This window comes from Scyliorhinus canicula, chromosome 16, assembly GCF_902713615.1.
Source record: "Scyliorhinus canicula chromosome 16, sScyCan1.1, whole genome shotgun sequence".
NCBI classification, from domain to species: Eukaryota; Metazoa; Chordata; class Chondrichthyes; order Carcharhiniformes; family Scyliorhinidae; genus Scyliorhinus; species Scyliorhinus canicula.
Window position 1 is genome coordinate 32075843 of NC_052161.1, and position 26177 is coordinate 32102019.

A 26177-nucleotide genomic window follows, 5' to 3' on the forward strand; every position below is an offset into this window, starting at 1 on the left:
CTGATGTCGGCTTTACTTTGTACGAATTTAAATATCTTCCATCTTCTATCTGCTTCCATTTACCTTGTGCCCCTGTGTCACTGTTCCTTCAGCTGCAACATTTAACGGGCTTGGAATTGGCAGCTGAAAATGTCCAAATTCTCTCCTCATTATCCACCCCCACACGATGATCCTCTTTCCCGTAATACAATAGCTTGGCTTGGCAACATTGTGGTTCATTAGAAAATGTGTTTGAAGTTCCACGGGGACCTGTGGTGATATCTCCTCGTGGCTGATGTACATTGAGTCCCATTGTTATCACATTGGGAAGTTGCCCAATTCGGTTAACCTCATTTGGTTTACTTTAAGCTTAAGAACCAGAAGGAAAACACGATTTTAGACAATGTAAATATTTTCTCCTCCCTCTGTTCTGTTTCATTTCGGAGTGGAATGTGTGTGCTCGGTCACTATGGATGATGAATCACCAGGAGTGCCTCTGAGCACACAGCTGTTGTTTCCTGTCTCTTTTCCCAATTTCTCCAGAGAAAGTTGGCCCCCTACATGTGCTACCATGTAATCAGAGCAAGAGAAAGGCGATTTGGTCCCCAGGAGCGGCGCTTTGTTTAAAATTTTATATTGGTTGCAATTCTTAAAAGTTATGTCAAAGCTTCCAAAAGTGAGAAATCCTGATATTGACTCAGGCTGTGGAGCGAGTGGCGGGAATATTTCCAGACGGGGAAACTGGAACGAAGGGTTTCCCCGACATCCTGCAGAAGTTCCAGGAAGAAGGCTTTAACAAGTTTTTTTCTGAAGGTTACATGCCGAAGGATCAGCCTGGTAGGCAGGAGGACACAGCCTATGGGACAGCGACGCACCTGGGGAAGAAAGAGGAGGGAATGGAGAACAGAGGAATCAGTGGTGGGAGGTGAGGTGAATGAAATGGATGAGGTCACGGCGGGATGTGGTTAGAATGTCGAGGCCAGGGGTATTGTGGAGATTTGGGGAAAGATTGGGGGCACGATGGTGGAGGTGGGTGGGAGTCAGACGATCATGCAGTCTGTAAAAATGTTTGCTCTGTGCGCCAGGAGGAAACGTTCCCATTGTGCAGGTCAGGCGATCTGTAACCACACTTTGCCTATGCACCCTGCTGATTTTACCTCCTTATCCCTGCTCAGTTCCCCAACCGTATAATGCCTATCATCTCTCCTTGGGTATTACAATGGGTAGCACTGTTGCTTCACAGCTCCAGGGTCCCAGGTTCGATTCCCAGCTTGGGTCACTGCCTGTTTGGAGTCTGCATGACCCCCCCCGTGTCTGCATGGGCTTCCTCCGGTTTCCTCCCACAAGTCCCAAAAGACATGCTGTTCGGTAATTTGGACATTCTGAATTCTCTCTGGCTTAAACAGGCTCCGGAATGCGGCGACTAGGGGCTTTTCACAGTAACTTCATTGCAGTGTTAATGTAAGCCTACTTGTGACAATAGTAGTTCATGGGAACTAGAGGACTCAGTTTGAGATATTCTATTTTTTAATAAATTTAGCGTATCCAATTATTTTTTTCCAATTAAGGGGCAATTCAGCGTGGCCAATCCACCTAACCTGCTCATCTTTGGGTTGTGGGGGTGAAACCCACGCAGACACGGGGAGAACGTGCAAACTCCACATGGATAGTGACCGGGATTCGAACCCGGGTCCTCAGCGCCGTGGGCAGCAATGCTAACCACTGTGCCACCGTGCTGCTCATTGTTTGAGATATTCTAAGTAGCTGAATGATCTCGATAGAAATAGAATCAGGGTCATTATGAATATCTCCTCCAAGCTGGGATCATCTTGCCCATTTATAATTGTAACTGAGTGCGTGTATCACATAAATCCGACAATATCAAGGGATAGAAGAGAAAGGACAGACCAGCTCTTTCTCCATTCATGGTGATGTGTCACATGCAGTTTGAGATATCATTTCCTGCGAGTTGTAATTCATAATTTAGACTTACTTGGTATGAATTGCAGTTTTATTCTGAATAAGTTCTTCAGTAACTTGCTTCTTGCAATCATCATTCCATCATTGAAATAATTGGCTTGTCTCACGTTGCCGAGGACCCGGGTTTGATCCCGGGTCACTGTCCGTGTGGAGTTTGCACATTCTTCCTGTGGCTGCCCGGGTCTAACCCAAACAACCCAAACATGTGCAGGGGAGGTGGATTGGCGATGCTAAAATTGTCCTTTAACTGGAAAACAATAATTGGATACTCTAAATTAATAAAATAAAAAAAAGGAAATATTAGGCTTGTTTTTGGATCAGACAATAGAAACGTTAATTTAGATCAGAAACTCGTGCCTCAGCATATTATCACACTGTAGTAAGTGTGAATGGCCTAGTTGGCTGCATTTCAAATTCCATGAAAAGAAAGGTCCTGGATGATTTCAGCAAGCTTCATTGCTATGACTTGAGATTTTACACTTTGGGGAAAGGAAAAATGCACTTTAAAAAAAAAGGTATCTGCTATTTCTAACAATATTTAATTTCTCTTTGGTGGCAACATTGTTAAGTTCAGTGGAATGCATTTCCACACCTGACTAATAATATTAATAATAATTTTTATTAGTGTCACAAGTAGGCTTACTTTAACCCTGCAATTAAGTTACTGTGAAAATCCCCCAGTTGCCACACTCTGGCGCCTGTTCGAGTATACTGAGGAAGAATTCAGAATGTCCAATTCACCTAATAGCACCATTCAGGACTAATGGGAGGAAACCGGAGCAGCCGGAGGAGACATGGGGAGAGCAAACAGACTCCGCAGAGACAGTGACCCAAGCCGGGAATTGAACCTGGATCCCTGGCACTATATTGACCTTGGGGTTAGATATTAGTTGGATTTGCTGCATCATTCAGTGCATTATTGCTGGAGTGGGGCTGTGCGAAATGGCAATTGCAGCCATGGGATCCTGCTGAACGGCAGCAGCCTGCAGGGCAAAATATAATCTTGGGTGGAAGGAATTAATCAATCACCCCATGATGGACTCCTTAAGAGAAAAATGAGTATGGATAGGCCCCTCTTCTGTCCCTTATTAATTCCGGATGCCAGTAAAATGGACATTGCCAGTGTCTGGTGTTCTTATGGTGGGAAGAGCACAAAATTGGGCTCATGTTACTGGTAATTCCGGCTAACTTTGAATAGGTCCCCTCTGCCCTACACTCGAGCCTCGGGCTTACCCATGCTCCCCCAACGACTCCTGGTAGGCGATCCTGAAAGCAACAAACATTGATAGGCAACCAGCCCGATTAACAAATCCAAAGTGGTACAATTAAAACAGAAAATCTTGCTCTGTCCATCCAGCTGTTCAGTGGAGACAATGGATATCAGGTGAAAGAGATGGGTTGGACAACACAGTCATGCAATAGCATCAAAGGTTAATGCAATAATTGAATTCCATCCCATGGTGTTTTTTGTATCCTTCACTGACTTCATTAAACTCAATATTGGCAATATCCTCTCTGATTTGGGTCATGCTGATTACACCTTGGATATAGTATGATATTTAGATATACATTAACTGCATTTCAATACTCTGACATAAGTTTTCCATTTGTAACACTATTTAAATAAATTGGTTATAGGTGGCATGGGGGATATTAAACTTAGGTCTTTAAATCCAATTATTACTTTTGTCCAAATGTAAGCAGAATACTGCTGTGCATTTGATATAATTGATCTGGATTGCTTGCTGTTAAGCAATTTGTTTCTGTATCCATTCATTGGTTGCTCTCTTTGCCATCAGCTCTTGATTCTTGCTTTTCACACCATTCTTGGAACTACCAATATTTCTGTAGTTTCTGCAGCCAAGATTATTTTACAATAGCTATCTATCTCATTATGTTGTTAGCCTTTTGAGTATTTGGTAGCAGAAAGCTTTGTGGGCAGTTATAAGACCATAAAGCGTAGGAGCAGAAGGTAGGTCATTGGGCCCATCGAGCCTGCTCCACCATTCAATGAGATCACGACTGATCAGAAAATATAATCCTCAACTCCACTTTCTTGCCCAACTGCGGCAGCAATTTGGCCTGACCAAAATGTCGGACAAGGCTCCCATCTGCAACAACCATAGGTTCACACCAGCACTGACTGACGCCACCTTCAAAAGGTGGAGGCAGGACGGGGGGACGCTGACAATCAGGGACCTATACACGGATGACAGGATCGCAACACTGGACGAACTGACAGAGAAATTTCAGCTAGCTGGGGGGAACGAGCTACGGTACCTGCAGCTCAAAAACTTCCTAAGAAAGGAGACAAGGACGTACCCACAACCGCCACGACAGACCCTACTGGAAGACCTACTGGACGCAAGTATCCTAGAGAAAGGGAACTGTAGCGACATGTATGCCCGACTGGTAGAAAGGGACGACACCGTACTGGACGCAACAAGAAGGAAATGGGAGGACGACCTGGGGATAGAGATAGGGTGGGGACTCTGGAGCGAAGCACTGCATAGGGTCAACTCCATCTCCACGTGCGCAAGGCTCAGCCTGACGCAACTAAAAGTGGTACATAGAGCCCACTTAACGAGAAACCGTATGAGCAGGTACTTCCCGGAGGTGGAGGACAGATGTGAACGGTGCCAAAGAGGCTCGGCCAACCACGCCCACATGTTCTGGTCTTGCCCCAGACTTGTGGATTACTGGACAGCCTTCTTCGAGGTTATGTCGAAAGTGGTGGGAGTGAGGGTGGAGCCATGCCCGATAGTGGCGGTCTTCGGGGTTTCAGACCAGCCAGATCTATTCCTGGGGAGGAGGGCGGACGCCCTTGCCTTTGCCTCCCTGATCGCCCGCTGTAGAATCCTGTTTGGCTGGCGGTCAGCAGCACCGCCCAGAGCTGCAGACTGGCTGTCCGACCTCTCGGAATCTCTCCAAATGGAGAAAATCAAATTTGCCATCCGAGGGTCAGACGACGGCTTCCATAGAACGTGGGAGCCATTCATGCAACTGTTCCGGGACCTGTTTGTGGCCTACGTACAAAAGGAAGAATAGCCGGGTGGCCAAGAATCGGGGGAAAATGGACGGGAATCGGGGGAAGGTAGCCGGGGGGGGGTGGGGGGGGGGTTACGGGTTCATTATGGGGGTTTGATGGCAAGCTAAGGCCCAAAACCAAACTATAAATAAATGCCTATAAACATGTGCCTCGGCCATATTGGGGAATATAGAATGTAGAATATGTATGCTGGCTAAAGGGGGCGGCCACAATTGTTGTTATAAAGATGCTTACCTGTAAATATACATGTTAAATTTTTGTGTCTTTTTTTCTCTCTAACAATTTGTAACTTGTCATATATAACACATGAAAACTCAATAAAAAACATTTATTTAAAAAAAAACTCCACTTTCTTGCCTTATCCCCATAAATTTGCATAAAAAATTTGTCTATCTCAGCCTTGAACACACTTAACGACCCAACCTCCACAACTTTATGGTAAAGAATTCCACAGATTCACTATCCTTTGAGAGAAGAAATTCCTCCTCGTCTCTGTCTTACTCTGAGATTATGCCCTCTGGTCCTCGGCTCTCCCACAAGGGGAAACATCCTCTCAGTATCTACCCTGTCAAGCCCCCCAAGAATCCTATCTGTTTTATTTATACAGATTTCTTAGTTTCAGCAGAACCGTAGAGATGGCAAATTTGCATCAGGGTCTCATTTTCAGCTTCAGAAATAAGGTTGTTCCCATTGCCAAAGCAATTGAGGTTTCCAGAAGCCCTGTTATTTTTGTGACACGTTTCATGGTGAATCTTACATTTTGTGATTGTTTGATTGCAGTTTGAGTTTTGAAGTATATTGTGGTCGTGACTTAGTTTTCCAATTAGAATTTCAGCAACGTGTCAGGAGAAAGATACTTAACACCAGCATTTATCACCTAAGCTTTAATCAATGAATAGTCAAAGATAAAAATTAGTCTGGATCTTTCATATACAGACAATGATTTTATCTGAGTCCGAGAATTCCATTGTGACAAAACAAACTGGAACAAGACAAGGAACCTCTTTTGATGGTAAATAAACAGCAACATGGAATAATCCTGGCCCAACTACATAATGGAATACAACTTAAATTGAAGGAGGGTGAATTATTCAGTGGCATGTAGGAACATAACAGAAAGTTGGACATTGGAACATGGAATGTTCTAAGCCTATAAATAAGAACATTGTAATTACTGGAACAAGTTGGAACAACATTGCAATAATGCTATTTGAATCACTGAAGATATTTGGATGGTGCAAAATGAATCCATACACAAAATGGGACCAGGCCACAAAGGTCACATAAGGAAGCAATGAACATGCTGCTTGTTGAAAAGGCTGCTTGTAAAGAATCAAAACCTTTAACTCACTGCATGTATTGGATAATAGTTTCAAACTGGTGAGAACTGAAGAGTATCAAAATGATCAATGGTTTGATATTCATGTTGGTAAACACACTAAGAGAGGGGGTGCAGGTAGTAATGGGCTGGATTTGCAATGACTCAGGAGATCTTTAAGATAGGCGGGTGGGCCCTGATTGTGGGATTCCTGATTCCAATCCCGTGGTTTTATGATTTTCAAGGGTGCCTTTCAAGGGTGTTGGCTGGTTCGGCCCACGAGCCCACACCTTGCACTTGCGACCTGGCGGATGGCATTACGGGCGATAGGCATGTCGTAACCATCCAAAAGTTTCATGGAGCAGGGGCAGATTTTCAAAAAGTTGTGGTGCACAGCGCCTCAATGGTCTCATCAACCATAGTTGGGATGACGGAAAGGCAATTTGCAAAGGACCTCGTCATCCTGCCCTCATGCCAGGGTAGGCTGCCTACCCACTCCCTATGTCCCATGTCTCGCTTCCCCCATGCCAAGTAATGTCCTTTGTTCACCTCCCGATATCACCTCATGCCTCCTATGAACTATGCCACTTCCATGCCCATTTAGCCACTATATGCAGCATGAAAGCTTTGACTGTTATACTGACAACATAACTTTTAAAGAAAAGCTGAAAAAAGTCATTACTTAAAAAAATCTTCTTTTACTGCAGCCCAGTAAAACTCTCAATCATCCAGATAATTGAAACATCAATAGCAGAAACTGGAAGCACCTGGAAGCTCTTTATCTTCGGTAAATAAACATTGTGAAATTCACACCATAAATCAGAGAGCCAGGAGTGTCAATCAGGCAATGATTTTTCTTGAGGCCAATGAGCATTTCAATAGATTATTGGATTTCTGGACTCTCAGCCAAGCCTTATTGTGTATTCCTGACTGAAAACTCAGAGATCAATTAACATGGCAAGCTGTATGCCCCCCCCCCCCCCCCCTCCCCATCTCCAGACAACATCTTTGGCCCTTCATGCTCCCCTATGCCTCCCCCCATTCATGGCCCTTCATGTAAATTGACCAATCTGGGAATTTTTCCAATTTCTCATACCCGCCACAAGGATGACAATCCAGTCCATTGTTTTACCTAATTTTACCCTGCTTGCCTATTAATTTTACCCTGACCTGTCACCACCAGACTAACAGAACAAATTGAATGAATTTTGGATGAGTTGGTGTTTGGAGGGTGGAAGATCGGAGGTCAGCAAAGGTTAAAGTAGGGCAGCACAGTGGCGCAGTGGTTTAGCCCTGCTGCCTCACGGCGCTGAGGTCCCAGGTTCGATCCCGGCTCTGGATCACTGTCCGTGTGGAATTTGCACATTCTCCCCGTGTTTCATGGGTTTCGCCCCCGCAACCCAAAGATGTGCAGGGTAGGTGGATTGGCCATGCTAAATTGCCCCTTAATCGGAAACAAAAATGAATTGGGTCCCCTAAATTTAAAAAAAAAAGCAAAGGTGAAAGTAAGCAGGAGAAAATGTAGACTCGGCAGGATTGAACAGAGCTGCTGGAATAAGTCAAATTCAGCATGAGATGGTCGCTCTGATGGGTGGGGGTTTGGGGGGGGGGTTGTGTGGGGTGGAGGGTGGAATTTGTGCTAGATGGCGAAATGGCACCTTCAGTTGTTCCAATGTTTAGCTGGAGGGAGTGCAGACTTATTGAAGAGAGCATGTTGTACATCACAGAGTCAGAGAGGAGATTGTTCTTCGAGTGAATTTGTGAGATAGTCTCAGACGAAACTGAATGTTGCAGTTGAGCTAGTTTCTGCAAATGGCTATTGCATTTATATTTGGTGATTTTTTTTTTAAGGTAATAAAATCATCTTGCATCAAAGCCAGAATGGGGCAGCATGGTGGCATAGTGGTTAGCACTGCTGCCTCACAACGCCAGGGGTCAGGGTTTAATTCCAGCCTTGGGTGACTGTATGGAGTTCACACTTTCTGCCTGTGTCTGCGTGGGTTTCCTCCCGGTGTTCCGGTTTCCTCCCACAGGTTAGGTGGGGTTATCAGGGTACGGGGATAGGGCGGGGAGTGGGTCTAGCATAGGTTGCTCTTTCAGAAGGTTGATGCAGATTCGTTGGGCAGAATGTCCTCCTTCTGCACTGTAGAAATTCTATGCTTCCTTTTTTTAAAACTACAGTTTCATTGTAAAACTCTAGACCTTTGGATTATTTAAAGCTGGGATCGAAGAACTAATCTGTATTTAAAGAATAAGGAGAATGCAAATTTTCTTTCTCCACTAATAATGTATAGTAATCACTTTATTTCTATTTCAGTGTTTTTTCCTGATGATATTCAGACCACTGTTGACACTGAAAACGAGCTGCAAGAAACTGATTCCTTCAGACCCCTCACTGAGTCAGCGTCAATTGTCTTTGATGAAGATAAACCAATAGCCAGCAGTGGAGCTTATAAAATTGATTTTGATAGTCTTGATGTTTTGGACTCTTTCCAACCTCACTCTGATTTGGATCCAAGCTCACCTGTGAAGTCGGAAGGTTCCAAACTTTGTGGACAAGCCGATGAGAACTCTCTGCACACTACAAGCAGTGGCAGCCCGGCACCGCCTCAATCTCCTCCACTCGCGCAAAAGTCTGATGGAACTACAGATGTTGGTCTCACAGAGGAGACGGCAAAACCTTTACAGGCAGAGGCCTTTAGCATAGCCTCAGATAATACTCACAGTCTCAAGAAAAAGAAACCTAGACCACTGTCTTTTAAAAGGAAGACTAAGTCAGAAAAACCAGCAGAGACAACACAAGCAGATAAACCAACAGAGACCCCAACTGTGACAGAAACTCAAGCAAGGCTTACAGTCCCCGAGACTAATAACGAAGTGACTATATCGCAATTGTCCTGTGACAGTTTACAAGGTGCGGTAGGTCAACAGGACTCTCCCATTCCTCATCAGGCTTCCTGTAGCTTTGATCCAGATAACCTTACTGAGCGTAATCCATTTGCTGGTGGAGGTAAACAACAAACCTTACCAGTAGCACAGAGCGAATGCGAGACTCACACAGCTGTGTTGAAAGAGTCCGATAAAACAGTACCCGAGTCTGCAACGCTTTCGGACACTCCAGCCGTGGGTCAGGCAGTGAGGCTGGAATTTGATTATTCCGAGGATAAAGACAGTTTTGAAGCTGAACAAGGTAGAAAGCCTGTTCCGAAGAAATTTGGCAAGAGATCTGGTGGAAAGATGCCACTCAGAAAGCCAAAGATAGGAATCAAGAAAGTTCCAACAGTTGAAAAGGTAGACAATGCTCTCACTGTACCATCCCATTCGACTGTGAATCCTGATGATATCCCTATTCCAAAGACCACATATTCATTTGACCCTTCCAAATGGGATGATCCTAACTTCGACCCGTTTAACACGAACATACAAGTTCCAAATTCTCCCAAGTTGACTCGCGCTTCATTCAGTTTTGACACGGACAACTGTGATAACTCTGTGGACCCATTTAAATCTTCCACAAAAATCTCAGGATCCCCTTCCCATTCCCCTGCTTCATTTGAGGTGAATGATGACACTGGTACTAGTGAGGGGGATGCTAATAATAAATCATCAAAGAAGAAGAGGCTACCTTTAAAAACGTAAGTACTAAATTTGTTAATTTTAGATTAACGTGCAAAAATTGACTGAGTCTTAGTTATCAATATTGTGCTTTGCAGCTTTCCAATGGCATGAATTGTTTGATTGCAGGCTGTCATACAAAGCTTTTAGTCTTTTAGAAAATACCAGCTTATTTGTTATGGCTGATCTTGTTAGTAGGAAGTACTTGGTATTAAGAAAATCTGAAGATGGGTTGGTGGTAAATAAGAATATAAGAAATAAGAGCAGGAGTAAACCATGTGGCCTTGTGATCCTACCCCATTCAATATGATTATGGCTAAATTCCGACTTCAGTTCCAATTTCACATCAACTTTGTTTCCCTGAGAGAATAAAAATCTATCTCAACCATACTTATGTACAACGATGGAGTATCCACAACCTCCTGGTGCAGAGAAATCCAAATATTTAAACCCTTTGAATGAAATACTAAGACTGATTTTTAAAAATAGTGCAAAACATAGAAAATAGGGGTGTGAGTAGGCCATTTGAGCCTGCTCCACCATTCAATATGATCATTGGTTGATTCTCGATCTCAATTCTATACACCCATGCTCTCCCCATACTCCTTGACAATTTGAAAGTTAGAAATCTATCTATATCCCTTTTAAAAAGAGTAGGGCCCATCAGGGACCAATGGGGAAATATGTAGGGGGAGACAGAGGACATTGGTAGGTTATTGAACAAATACTTCATATCTGTTATGGAATCATTGAATCATGGAATTTACAGTGCAGAAGGAGGCCATTCAGACCATCGAGTCTCCCAAGAGGATGAGGAGGTAGATATGGAACTCAGAGGGAGAGACTGTGAGGTTCTGAGCAAATTGTCATAGGGAGTGACAAGGTATTGGAGGTGTTGGCAGGCTTAAAAGTGGACAAATCTCCAAGTCTGGATGAATTGTGTCTCAGGATGCTGTGGGCGGGTGGTGATGGTCTGGAATACACTGTCAGAGAAGGAGGTAGAGGTGTGTTGCCTCACATCCTTTAAAATGTACCTGGATGAGCTCTTGGCACATTAGAATTCAAGGCTATGGGCCAAGTGCTGGCAAACGGGATTAGGTAGGAAGGTCAGGGGTTTTTCATGTGTCGGTACAGACTCGATGGGCCAAAGGGCTTCTTCTGCACTGTATTCTGTGACTCTGTGATTAAATACATTCAGTGATTTGGCCTCCACAGCCTTCTGTGGTTGAGAATTCCATTGATTCACAATCCTTTGAGTAAAGAAATTTCTCCTCATCTCAGTCCTAGATGGCCTATCCTACATCCTGAGACTATGATCACTTTTTCTAGACACCCAACCAGAGGAAACAGCATCCCTGCATTCAGTCTGACCAACCCTGTCAGGATTTTACGGGGGCGATTCTCCAATATGGAGCCAAGTATTTGCGCCGTTGTGAATGCCGTCGCGTTTCACGACGGCGCGAACTGGGCCAGGATCCGACTGATTCTGGCCCCCACAGGGGGCTAGCACAGTGCTGGAGTGGTTCACGTAGGTCCAGCCTCCACCACGCCAACCCGAGCATGCACAGTTGGACCACGCCAACATGCACAGTTGGGCCACGCCAACTTGCGCATGCGCAGTTGGGCCGTGCGAACCTGCGCATGCGCGGGGGACTTCTTTAGCGCGCCGGCTCCGACTCAACATGGCGTCGGTGTTCAGGGGCCGGCCGCGCCAGAAAGTAGGCCCGGGGAGGGGGGGAAGAGGCTGGCCCGCCGCCTCATCGGAGGCCCCCCCCCCCCCCGGCGAAGGAGCCCCCCTTCCCCCCCACCCTCCTACAGTCCGCCCCCCGACCGTTCTCGCAGAGTTCCCGCCGGTAGCAACCAGGGGTGAACGGCAGCAGCGGGACTCTGTTGTATCGGCGTGGCCGCTCGGCCCATCCGGGCCGGAGAATCGGCGGCTCCGCTGATTCCAGCGGGCCGCGGCCGGCGCCATACCAAACACGCTGCCGCAAATGGCGCCGATTCTCAGCACCTCGGAGAGTCGCGCGCCAGTGTCGGGGCATCGTGCCGCGGTTGCGGAGATTCCCCGGCCCGGCGCGGGACTCGGAGAATCGCTCCCTACATGTTTCAATTAGATCCCCCTCTCATTCCTCTGAATTCCTGTGAAGCCAGGCCCAGTCGACTCAATCTCCCCTCATACAACAATCCTGCAATCCCAGGAATTAGTTTGGTGAATGTTTGTTGCATTCCCTCCATGGCAAGTCTATCCTTTCTTGGATAAGGAGACCAAACCTGCACACAATACACCAGCTGTGGTATGACCGAGGCCCTGTATGGCATCCTTACTCCTGCTTTCAATGAAGGCCAACAATGAAGTGAAGATATACATATTCATGTTTTACTTCTGCTCAGTACTTGTGCTCTTCCTGCCAGCTCTGAAAATATTTGTAGCAGAGTCCTGGGAGCAGATTCCCTTCCCAATGTGTGGTAGGAGTGGTTAAATAATAAGAAAATAGATGCTGCTTTCTGTAAATTTGAGGGATACTTATTTTGCGCAGTCAGTGTTTGTAGACCTATATCCTTTGCTGAGACCTGGACAATATTCCAGCTTTGACTGATAAGTAGCAAGTAACATTCGTGCCATGCAAATGCTTGGCAATGACCATCACCAACAAGAGGGAATCTAATCATCTTCCCTTGACATTCAACGATGCTGCCATCACTGAATCCACCATTATCAGCATTCCTAGTGTTTACCATTCATCAGAAAGCTAATTGGAACGGCCTCATACTGTGGCTACAAGAGAATGTCAGAAGCTGTGAATGTTGTGATGCATAACTCACCCCCTGACTTCCATAAGACTGTGCCTTAGCGACAAGGCATGTCAGGGTGTAATGGAATATTCCCCAATTTCCTGATTGAAAGTGGCACCAACAACACTTGAGAAGCACAACTCCATCCAGGTCAAAGTGCCCCACTTGATTGGCACCTCATCCAGTATCTTAAAGAGAAACTCCCTCCATCGCCAACACACCAGGACAGCAGTGTAGACATCTACAAGATGCACTGCACCAACTCACCAAGGCTTCTTCAACAGCATCTTCCAAACTCACAACCTCTACCACCCAGAAGGACAATGGCTGAAAGAGCTTGAGAATAGCACCACCTGCATGCTTGCCTCCAAGTCGCATACAATTTTGACTTGGAAATGTATTAGCATTCCTTCATTTTCACCACATCAAAATCCTGGATCTCCCTCAACAGCATTATAGATTCAAGAAGGTTGCTCACTACCACTTTCCAAGAGCAATGCGGTTTGACATTAAATGCTGGCATTGCCAATGATGGTTACGTTCCATGAACAAATAAAGGTTGACAATCAACATACATGGCCTTTTACATCAAGGCAATAACCCATTCATCTTACTTTTTGATTTTGAGCCACCAGACCATTTCAACGTCACAGTTATGATAATGTGAATATTTTCTTCCCTTAGAATATTTGTAGTAATACCTCTGAAAGGATTGGTATGTTGGCCATCAACCTGTTTGGCCTGCGTCATGTACAGTTTTCCCATGACAAATGAGTTCTGGAGTGGGGCCTGAACCCACAGCTTCTGGCTCAGAGCCAATGGCACTATTTTCTGAGCCTCAAGATCTCCCCAAGTTTTGTATAAACCTGTGGTAATATGAACAAATAAAGCTAGTTGATCTCTGACAGGCAGTAGTTGCGAGCACTGCAATTGATGTCAACATCGCTAAGTTAGATTAGACAGGGGGCTATTAATTTTGGCTCCTATTTCTGGACACAGTCCATGTCTTGAGTGAGAGACATTTTGGCACAAAAGAGGAAATTTAACTTCATTGAAACTGTACCCAGTTTCTAAAGTCTTAGTAAAGAGAACAGTTACCTGGACTATTTTTAATTCTATGCAAGAATCTAGAAGTAAAGTGTTGAAGCTTTGAACCATCCTAGAAATTGGTTTCAAAGTATGATGGAAAGCAAGTGAATTCTGAATAGGACCAGGTAATCTCTTGTATCTCTCATGGGATGGGGAAGTGGGTGTGGTGGCGAGCTGGGGTGTGGTGAAGATTTTTTTTTTAAGCATCTCTTTAGGTAACTACTTCTCTGCTTGCGCCCTAACCTTTCTCTTGTCTACTTGGCTATCCCTTTCCCTCACCACAAGAAATTTCCAATTTTACTTCAAAATATTCTAAACTATTTTGAATAATTGCAAACCTTACGCATGGTCTCTGTTCCTCTCAGTATACCACCTGTTAGCGTATTACTATATCCAAATGTCTGATGCAATGTGCTGCGATGTCAGAATGGGCATTGAACAGCCAGGGGGTAATGGCCGGTAAAGTTTTGGTGCAGGTTTTACAAGTCTAGAATATCAGACAACTATAGCGATATTCTAATTCTTCAATTGTTTTTTTTAAACATCTCTGTAAAAGGCCACACTTGCTTAAAGCTTCTGTAAGGAGAATTGATGAAACCTAGTTCTGATTTTTGGCTTCATTATTGATCTCCTATCCTGTGTGTTTCAGCTCGTTCAGCGATATAGAACATTTGGCTTGTTTAAATTAGATTATGGAATAACCTGGAATTATTAAAATGAAGGTCTCAAGTAAAATAAACTTTTGACATAAATCATCTTTAATTTAGGCTAGCACAATAGAAAGCAAACTGGGAAGGAGAATGTTACCATTTAATAAATAAATTAATAAACACTGATTTAGATTTTTTTGTGACAATCCATGTTTTGAGATAATTACTTTTCAACAAATTGCTGCGTGTTAAGATCCTTGGGAAAGAATTTATGAGTGGCAGATTGTGATAAGCTTTAATTTTAATACAGTAAGAATATAAGAAGGAGAAAGACTGTCTTCAGAACAGTTTATAGAATCAATTATCTCAATTACAATATCATAGCAGATTAAGACTGCTTTCCTGATCAAGTTGTGGTCATTATGCTCTTTTCAATTACAGTATGTGAACTGTGATCTTGAAGTAATATGTAAAATGTAGTTAGAACTAACTGAGGTGATTTTTTATGGAACAATTTGTCTGTTCTGAGAGCATCAGAGAAAGATCTGGAAAGAAAGAAATATTTAAGCACGAGGGATTCTGAGAGATTTGGATTTGAACAATTTAATTGTTGCCTTCCTGCCAATCTCCCACTCAATTTCTGCAGTTTTCTAGGCCCAGTAAGGAAAGGTTAAAATCATAGAATCCCTACAGTGCAGAAGGTGGCCGTTCAGCCCATTGGGTCTGCATCGACCCTCCAAAAGAGCACCCCGCCGAGGACTACTCCCCCTCCTATCCCTGCAACCCTGTCACCCCACCCAACCTTTGGACACTAAGGGATAATTTAGCGTGGCCAATCCACCTGACCTGCACATCTTTGGACTGTGGGAAGAAACCGGAGCACCCGGAGGAAACCCACGCAGACAGGAGTAGAATGTGAAAACTCCACACAGACAGTCACCCAAAGCCGGAATTGAACCCAGGTCCCTGGTGCTGTGAGGCAGCAGTGCTAACCACTGTGTCAATATGCTACCCACTCCCCTGGGATTCCACCATCTCTTAAGCACACCGCCTCTTCTTTGTGACTTTCCTGACACTTCCTAAGGCAATTGATATAATAGTATTGATATAAAAGTTCATCCACAAAGATTTCTAGAAACAGTAGCAAAATTTATGGTCCACTTTATTGGGAACACATACCGTATATACTCGCGTATCATTCGATCTCGCGTATCATGCGACCCCTAAATTTTCGTCCCCAAAACATGATTTTATGGTATACCTCATGTATCATGCATGTCACTTTTTTGGAAATTAATTTTGGAAACTAAAACTTCCAAATGGTATCATTGTGTGTGGTTTCTGCAGAGTGGATTCTGCTGTGAAAGCTGTTCGCGATTCGAACAGCTTTCCAGCTGGCTTTACTAGCGTCGTTCAGCCACTTGCCGTTTCCATTCATGTTTTTATGAATGGAAACGGCAAGTGGCTGAACGACGCTAGTAAAGCCAGCTGGATGCTATGTGACTTATCTTGGCCAGCATGTCACACCCGCGATTTTTGTACCTCGCGTATCATGTGACCCCCAAAATTTAGGCTTCAAATTAGGTGCTCAAAAGTCGCATGTTACGCGAGTATATAGGGTAACTAACAAGAATAAGCGAAGGTTTTTCCTTTTGCATATAATCCTCCGTGCCATGCTTGAATTTTGATTAATTTGAATGAGAGTTCATATATCCTCATTTTTATTCATGGCACAGCTGATTTGTGCAATAGAACAGACCATTTACTAATTCTTTGTTAACAATTCTTGTCACAGATTGGTCACTGTTAGGATCCTGAACAAGAACCCAACTATTTACAATTAGTAAAACCGTGAGGAAATGTTACTACATTAGGAGTGATAACACTGACTTTTATGTCAAAACAAACTTTAATGTAACCACAAAATTAACCACATTAGCAACAAATAAATAGCTTTACGGTTAGCAGTTACAACAGTTATTAAGTAAAAGAGAAAACCTCAACTTACTTCCTAAACCTGCCACTATATTCCAATTAAGCAGACTGATATATTTCAAATACCACTCATGATTAAACTTAACAACCAAGTTTCTACTTGCTTTTCTCTGTGCAGAATCTTTGGAGAGAGAATCTTTCAGGACCAAACTGAATCACCTCTGTTCAGATGAGTGTTCCAGCACCAACTGACTTTTCAGACAGACCTGGCTCCTTTGATTAACTACCCATAGCAGAAGGAATTACTTTGTCTCTTCTTACAAGATGCCCCTTGACTTCTTTAGCCAGGACCAAACAATTGGGCGGATTCTCCGATCCTGGGGCTAAGTGTTGACGCCGTTGTAAATGCCGGAATGTTTCACAACGGTGTCATCTGGCCCCTAGGATCAGCGATTCTGCGCCGCACAGGGGGCCAACAGGGCACTGGAGCGCTTCACGCAGCTACAGCTGCCGATACAGGTGTTAGCTGAAGCTTGTTAGACCTGCGCATGTCCAGCACGGACCCGTTGATTCTCCCACACATTTTTTGCGTGTTCTGCGGATGTTTCACATGGTGCTGGTGCGAGCCCCTCACGGGTAGCGGAATCACTGCTGGTGTGGCGCCGATTTTTCCATCGTGAAACACCACGGATCCTCCGTTGCCGTCAGCTTTTAGATACAGGAATGGAGAATCCAGCCCCATAACTTTTACTCCTCTTTACAAAACAGGGCGGAACAGAGTTACACAAATTAGTGTCAACAAAATGAGGAAAAAAAACATTTATTAAACATGAAAAAATTGGATTATAATACAATACTCATTTACTCCCCCTTTAGCTTAACAATTACACACAGGTTTTAGGATTAACATGGATTAAAACTACGGTCCACTGGTCACATTAATGCACAAAGCCCATTTGAAGCACACAAAATGACTGTGGTAAGACTCTCTGAATCCAAGGGAATGTCTGTGGATTTCTCCTCAAAGTCCCCCCACATGATTCTTATACCATGAGCCACTTTGTCTCACTGAACTCCAGCTTCCACACAAACGATTTCAAATTCCGCCTTCAAAAGTCACACTTTCAAATCTTCTTTTAAATTATGCTTTCCCTCTGTTGCTTCCATCAAGGTTTTGCCTCCACCTCAGGTTTCCTTTGTCTTAAAGACTTTTACAGAAACTCCAAGGTCCAGCCACCAATTTCCACAAATTATTTCAAATAATGTCTCCCAAACTGTAGTAATTTCTCACAAACATTAGCACGACTGCAGATATATTTGACCTCTCACGGCCCAAAGCCTTTTCAACTCCCCGTGACTTAACTGAAAAGTAATTGGTTCTGGTTCCCAGTTTTGTCTGTTCCAATAACTCCACATTTATTGGAAACTTCCCTTCATTTCTCTAGGACGCTATTCAATGGAAAAGAAACAAAGCCCCATTTTGGGTGTGTTTCCTGGTGTTTGCATTGCTGAGAATGACCCTGCTATGAAATAGGACTGAGCTTCTTTTTCAGGCCTTGACGAGGGTATCCCTGCTGAGGCTGCACTTAGCCCCATTTCCTGCACTAATGTGCTCAGCTTGCTAGTGCAGGAAGAGATCAGTGGTTCCCCGATCTCCTGACCCCCAATCACGGCCTCCGGCACCCCCCCAACTTGTTGGGGAGTACTTGAGCCTGCTGCACCACACCTCATAAGGGCAAGTCACCCCTGGGCCCGATCCCTGGCATGGGCAAGGTGACACCCAGGCACCTTGACACTGCCAGCCTGGCACCCTGGCAGTGTATCTGCCAGCCTGTCAGTGCCACCTGGACAGCTGGCACTGCCAGGATGCCTTGGTGGCACTGTCAGGATGCCAGTGCCAGGCTGCCAGTGCCAGGATGCACGGGTGGCATCGGGCATGCCAGAGTACCACCCTTCCCAGAGCCCTGCCATTCGGGGACCAGTGACCACAAGAGAGATCCCCCAAGATCTCTGAAAGAAACTGCAGTGTGGTGAACTCAGCCCAGCGCAACACACTAACTTGCCACTCCCACATTGATTCTCGATACACCATCCGCTGCCTCAGGAAGGCAGACAACATTATCAGAGACCCCCTCCCACCCAGGCATTGCCTTCTTCCAGACCCTTCCATCAGGCAGAAGGTACAGAAGTCTGAAGACCCGCACATCCAGACATAGGAGCAGCTTCTTCCCCACAGCTACAAGACTCCTCAACGACTCCCCTTCCGACTGATCTTTTCCCTGTAGGAACGCTATTCACGATGCCCTATGCTGCTCTTACTCAGGTATTTGCTTTGTTTGGCCCATTGTTCCACACTGTAACCAATGGTCGATGTACCATTTGGCAATGTACTCTGTCGACTATTCTCTTTCTCTACTATGTACGTACTGTGTTCGTTCCCTCGGCTGCAGAAAAATACTTTTCACTGTACTTCGTTACATGTGACAATAAATCAAATTAATCAATCAATCAAAGTGCCATCACTGGTGTATGTTTGTGGGAACCAGTGGTAAATGGCACCGTTCAATCCTGCGCCTTGGGTATCTCCGGCAGTAACCAAACCTAACTGCTTACTTGAATATGCAAATCTGGATAACGCCCAGTGAGGGTGACATCCAGATCACGATGCCTCGTGAGCTCTCGGTGGATCTCGCGAAGCGCAATGAGTGTCGTAAATCTCGCTAGAGGCCTGTCTCGCCACCCCCGAGTCAGGCGTGACAAGACCATTAGATCATGCCCCTAGTTTCCTTAACTAGCTGGACTTTAGATTTCCAGCATTTGTTCTCTTAATTATTACGCCATAGCATGGCTTTTCTCCGAGCAAGGCAGAGAGAGATGTTCCCTCTTCAGCCTTTTAAAACCAACTGCTTCGAGCAGAGCTGTGAAAGCTGTCTTCTCTTTCACCACTTGTCTCCAATTGCAATCAAATTAGCAAAACTAAAGCTTAAAAGCTTCTCTACCTTGCAAAGCCCCAGTTGCTAAGCAACCACTATTGGTTTATTTACTCTTCACACAGTGAAGAGCTCTCTCTAAGCACAACAGAATCACAATTGGAATGGATACTAACCAGTACATGCATAAACACCTTTGCCCATAATGAATCTAACTATATGCCTTACCCTTACAGGCACAGCAACATAAATTAAGCACTCTTAAAACTATACTTTATTACTAATGTTTACCAATACAAGTATAAATCCCTCAAAGCTACCTTGTTTTCATAACAATGGGCATACATTTGTGTGGGTGTGGAAATGTAGGGTAGTATTCTCCCCTACCCGGCGGGGCGGGCTGTACCGGCGGCGAGGAGTGCCGTGAACCACTCCGGCGTCGGGCCACCCGGAAGGTGTGAAATCCTTCGCACCTTCAGGGGCTAGGCCGGTGCCGGCGGAGTTGGCGCCGCACCAGCCGACGCGGAAGGGCCTCCGCCTGCCGGCGCGAGTTGGCGCATGCGCAGGAGCGCCAGCGTGTGCTAGCATCATCCCAGCGCATGCGCAGGGGGGTTCTTCGGCCATGGCGGAGGTTGACAGCAGACGGCGCATAGGAAAAGAGTGCCCCCACAGCACCGGCCCGCCCGCGGATCGGTGGGCCCCGATTGTGGGCCAGGCCACCGTGGGGGTACCCCCCTGGGGCCAGATCCCCCCCCGCACCCCCCCTGAGGACTCTGCAGGCCGTCCGTTGAGCCAGGACCCGCCGGTAAGGACCTGGTTTGATTTACGCCGGCGGGACAGGCCGAAAACGGGCAGCCGCTCGGGCCATCGTGGGCCAGAGAGTCGCTGGGGGGCCGCTACCAGCGGCCGCCGACCGGCGCTGCGTGATTCCCGTCCCCGCCAAAACCCTGGCGCCAGAGAATTCGGCAGCTGCCGTCGGGGTGGCGGGGTGGGATTCACGCGGCCCCCCCCGCCCCCGGCGAATCTCCGACCCGGTGGGGGGTCGGAGAATCCCGCCCGTGGTATCAATTTGTATAAAATGGCAAGTTTGAATTTTACCTCAGGTGCAGAATTTGTGAATCTTGGTCGATCTGTTCAACTTGTTGGATGCTGATTTCAGGAGACTATTCAGTTAAAATTTGATTTGTGCTTCTAAACTGCTCCTTTATATGAATAGATTCATTCATTGTGCAAAATATTTGAGGCTTGCTTTTATACTACTTGGTGGTATAATCAATGGGAACACAAATAATGTCCAGGGGTTTAAATTGCCTGAGACTTGTGCTTTGATGTCAATGTGGTTTGTTGTTCCTCTCGGTTCCTACCTTCATGATCCCTTCCTAGGTGAAAATATGCCTGTTATTTAACATATTTTCTTCTTGTTCAGCAAAATGTAAAGAGAGATTTCTAATAAAAGGAAGTTGAGTGAAGTGTGTAACTTCATCACCTTTTTTTAATTGTCATGACGTAGTTTTTGGCTTGGAAATATTGACCTTGAAGCACCTCCAATGAAGTTACAAGTCGGAGAATGTTTTGGTCACTTCACTGCAGAGTGTTGATATCAGATTAAGAGCAAGAAGTGTGAACCTGAGATTTTTATTGAAATTTTACAGCAGAACTATAAGATACTGAAGAATATTGTTGACTCTTATAGACATCTGTAGACCTGCTACTTTATTTCTGCTATCACTTTTTAACATATCAGACTATTCTCGAGGAAGTCTAGAGGCAGACAGATGTTTTATACTGTCTGTTATATGACGATATCGAGCCCAACTTGACAGACATAAATGGAGGGAATTGCGCACAACCAGTTACTGTTCCGAAAATTTTCATGAATTGGAGGGTTTCACAAGTTCTTTCGATGTTTCTAATTAACCAGTATTAACAAAGGACAACTGACAGACGCCAGTCAGTATGGATGTATTAAAGCACAGGATCATGGTCTAGTCAGTAACATTTATTCCCCCTTTAAGTAATAATTATGATGAAAGCTTAGTTTATTGATAACCTAAGCTACCACTATCGTATTGGCGTGGCAGTGTGAAAATTCCAAATTAATGAGCCTGCACGTAGCATTGGGTTTTACATTGCTGCTGTTATTTCATCAATAATATATTGCCCTATTCCATTGTCTAGCCATATTTACTTTGTGTCACCCAACCTGTAATAGTATTCATTAAGTATAAATTTTGCAGAACTACTTTTGTTTCACATTCTGATTCTATACCTCAGTAGATTTTTCACATTTTGGCTGGGATTTTCCAGTCCCCACTGTCACTTGCCATTGGCCTGCGGTGGTCACGCCATGCAACATGGTGCCAGCCACGCCCGGACCCAGCCTGCCAAATAATGTCCCCCTGTAAGCTTCTCGCACCCCCGGACCACCCCCACCAGTCCCCCTAGCCCTCACCGAAGACCCCCCTGGCCAACAGCACGCCCCCCCCCCCCCCTCCCGGATGTGACGCTGCTGGACACAGCCTGCAGCTGCCACGTGGGGTCCATGAAAAAAAATACCATAGGTGCTCCGGGGCCGTCGGGAACTCGGCCTGTCGGGGGCGGAGCATCATTGGAGGGCCTCAGGTGACATCCTGTGGCCGTCCCGACGGCGTACATACACTGTTTCTGAGGGCGCGGAACATCGCACAAGGGGCACCACCCCCGATTTCGGCAGATACAGGGATTCTCAGGCCCATCGCCGAACGCGATTTTGGCATTGGCGATCGGAGAATCACGCCCCACAGGCGGGAAGAGCCGGAAAGTCCCAAACATTTGCTGTTTGTACATATTACGAGTGACATCCTAAAAAAATAAGAAATCTTGAACATTTTAATTACCAATAAATGATTTAAAAACTAAGCATACATATTTATGATTTCCAAATCAATATAAATGCAAAAGTTATGCAAAACAGGATCTCATTTGAAGTAAGCCTGGTACTCTTTATTTCAAATTATATTTTACTTGGATAAAAAGCATTCAAAGGAAATAAAAGTTATTGATTTTTTTAAAGTTACCTATCAATTAATTACCTGTCAAAAGCCACTGCCACCTTTGAAGTTCTTGACTCATGTTGCCTGACAGGACAACTTTGTCTCGGCGGCCATTATTCCATGAGTGTTAACAGGCTTGTGTTTCATGGTAGGCCTCACAATTAGATTTTTCTGAACTCATCATGGACAGACATCTTCCAGACATTATTTGACAGTGGCAAAAAGTAAAAATCCTAGCTGACTCCCCCTTCCCATCTCTCCCTAACCCAGGGAAGTCAAAGTCAACTGCAGTGTCCCTACTACTACTAATAATAATAATTGCTTATTGTCACAAGTAGGCTTCAATGAAGTTACTGTGAAAAGTCCCTTGTCGCCACATTCCGGCGCCTGTTCGGGGAGGCCGGTACGGGAATTGAACCTGCGCTGCCGGCTTTGTTCTGCATTACAATTCAGCTATTTAGCCCACTGTGGTTGTATCCCTGGAGTTTAATCACATGACATTTCCCTATGCTCCAGCCATTAATAAGCCAACACATCCACCGTTGCGGTGCATTGCCTTCCTATGCCAATTGGAAAGCAAAAAGATACATTACTCAATTGAATGCTGCTTTACTGTTAGCTGTACAGATTTTCCCCCCCATTTTCAATATTTTTAATTGGAATTTTTTTTAAAAATGCCCTGAGTATTTCTCTGCAGGGTGGCATACTGCAGTGTCCTGGCGACTGAGCTTCAGTTCCTATAGAATCCAGGCCAGTCCTGGAGGATTGTCAACCCTAGCTCCTACTATCAACTTAGATGTAGGAAGGCTGGAAACATGATGTGGTTTGGCATTGGGTGACATGCCCAATGTCTCTCCACTACCAGGCCATCTTACATAGAACATAGAACATAGAACAGTACAGCACAGAACAGGCCCTTTGGCCCTCAATGTTGTGCTGAGCCATGGTCACCCTACTCAAACCCACGTAGCCACCCTATACCCGTAACCCAACAACCCCCCCCCCTTAACCTTACTTTTATTAGGACACTACGGGCAATTTAGCATGGCCAATCCACCTAACCCGCACATCTTTGGACTGTGGGAGGAAACCGGAGCACCCGGAGGAAACCCACGCACACAGGGGGAGGACGTGCAGACTCCACACAGACAGTGACCCAGCCGGGAATCGAACCTGGGACCCTGGAGCTGTGAAGCATTTATGCTAACCACCATGCTACCCTGCTGCCCCGCAGGGTAGCCATCTTACTAGCCATTTGGTCATTGAGGATTCCCAATTTCAGTCTTTCACCATTATTAGTGATGTCTTAAGATGCCTGGGCCCTAAACTCCACAATTCCTTCCCTAACCTGCTCTCCTCTCCTTACACTGCTCCTTAGGCCAAACCTTTAGCTCATTCAATTTCAGATTTTGTTGATAAGACTCCTGTGAAGTGCTTTGGAATGTTTTACAATGTAACAGCCCTATGAAGATACGCAATACATATTTCTGTTGAGGGCATCTGTAATCCCAGAATATTTATTTACCTGTTATGCTGTACAATATTTGAGCAATTCAATAATACTCTTTTAAAAACGATTTTTAAAAAAAATCTCAGTGTCAGGAAGAAATAACAAATTTGATTTCCACAGGCTCTCGATAGCCTCTGTCACTTTAAGATTGGGCGCGATTTACCGGCCTCCTCACACCTGACTCGGTGACACGACGAGACTGTTGAATCCCGTGCGAGTACTCGCGCAAGATTTGCAACGCTTGAGACATCTTGCAAGATTCATCCGAACCTCTCGAGACTTCTCAATCTGGATCTGGATCTCGCCCTCACTGGGCAAGATCCACATATACATGTTTATACTGAACCATTAAGCTCATCTAAATATGTCTGAGCTGGATTCTGCCGGCTCCCAGGACTTGATGGCTGTGCCTGGGAGACTTTGCCCAGGGCGTCGTTTGGCACTGGACCACACAAACGTGGACCAGGCATAACAGCGCATTGGGGTTTGCCCAGACCATGAGAGACCACTGGGTGGTCAGGGGCAGGGCAAGGCTGCTCCTGCTTGCTCTTGGCCACCTTGGGTGCCAGGCTGGCATCGTGGCACTGCCAACCAGATGGGATTGCCAGGGTGCCCGGGTGGCAGTGCCGTGGTGCCAGGGTGGCACTGCCAAAGGCCTGAGCCTGAGGGAGGCGATGCAATCCATTGTGTTCACTAAACTGTCATCCTGGTTCCAAAATAGATTCAGAATTCAATGGAAGATATTCTAATTGTTGTGCAAAAATATCATTCTCACAGGAGACATATTAAACTATATTTGTGTTGAGAATAATGCCAGAAGGAATAAACTGCATGAAGAATGTAAATCTGGCATGGTTTCCAATTCGTAGGGAAGATATGTTCTGACATTGACAATGATTGTAATAGTATGGTGCTAATATAAATTCTCCCGTCTTCAAAGTGATTTCCCTTATTTAGCCCTCCTGTGAACACTGAAGCAATTACCAGACTGTCACAAAGACATCACAATAGGCTCAGTCTCTAATCAGTGACTTTTAATGTCCTTTTGACTTGCATTTCAATTGCTATATTATCAACCAGAATTAAGGTTTTATTAAAGTCTTCAATTGTATTTCTGGGTTCACTGAGTATCTATAAAGAATCCCAAGTTCACTTTCATGGTTTCTGATTTTTGAAGCTCTCAATTAAATCTTAGTTTTATTGCACGATGCTAGCCACTGACTTAGTCTAAATAACTTAATCAGCATTGACAATTTTTGTTTCATTGCTGCCCAGTTGCACTGAAACACTAAGAGCACCACCAAAATCAAACAGCAGGTAGTCATGACAATAAATAAAAGTAAATTACTGCGGATGCTGGAATCTGAAACGAAAGAGAAAATGCTGGAAAATCTCAGCAGGTCTGGCAGCATCTGTAGGGAGAGAAAAGAGCTAACATTTCGAGTCTGATGACTCTTTGTCAAAGCTGATCTTCCAGCATTTTCTCTTTCGTTCGAGGTAGTCATGAGTTGATAACCGTTTTAATGTCAGATGGACGAGCAACCTGTCTCACAACCCCCATCAGATCTTCACATCTCTGCACATAGGGGTCAAATGATGCCATTCAGACCACAATGCTGTAACCCTCTTGCCAAATACTTCTAGCTTTTACTCCTGTGATACAAATCCGAAGGTGACCATTTTCCAGTGATGACGAATCCTCGTTTGCTGTTGGATGAAATGTTTGGAGACAGTTGCTGTGGGTTTTGCCCCTTAGTGCTGCTGTAGGTTCTGCAGTCATTGCTGGCTGCTCCACAGAGCTGATGCCTTTTGATTCTAATTCTGCAGAGAGCATCTTTCAAGTGGGCTTCTTGCCCAATTTTGTACATGCGTGTGGTGGAGATGCCTTTCGGGGAGTATGTTCACCAATCACAATGTAAGGACGGTCCACCAAAAATACCGATTGGGCCACACACTGATTCCTTGTTGCCTTATATCCCCCGCCCACCTCCAGTCCAATTAGTGAAAAATATTTAAAGATTCATCTGTAAATATGTGACTGTTGTTGAGTCCTTCACCAACAGCAAACGTTTGAGCTTGTGTACTCAACGTTAACACTGCAAACGATCGAACAGAACTTTGCAGTGGAACCGTTTAAAGTGCCAGCATTAAAAGATAATCATGGGCACCTTGAGCATTGAAGGAAATTTATGTGCAATATCATTCCTCAGAATGCCTGGTCTCATTCATTCACAAATACAGTCCAGATACATGTCTATCATTAGGGTCATTTGTCCAATTTCCCAAAAACCTTTCCT

The 26177-nt window shown here is 45.0% G+C and overlaps 1 protein-coding gene across 2 annotated transcripts in view; it reads left to right on the plus strand.

Annotated features, from left to right (window-relative positions):
* Window positions 1–26177, plus strand: part of LOC119950753 — a 354917-nt gene that overhangs the window by 250380 nt on the left and 78360 nt on the right. For both annotated transcript variants that reach the window (XM_038773466.1, XM_038773467.1), the window contains one exon: window positions 8644–9961. In XM_038773466.1, the coding sequence (XP_038629394.1) occupies window positions 8644–9961 (1318 nt within the window). The remainder of the gene's footprint in view (window positions 1–8643; window positions 9962–26177) is intronic.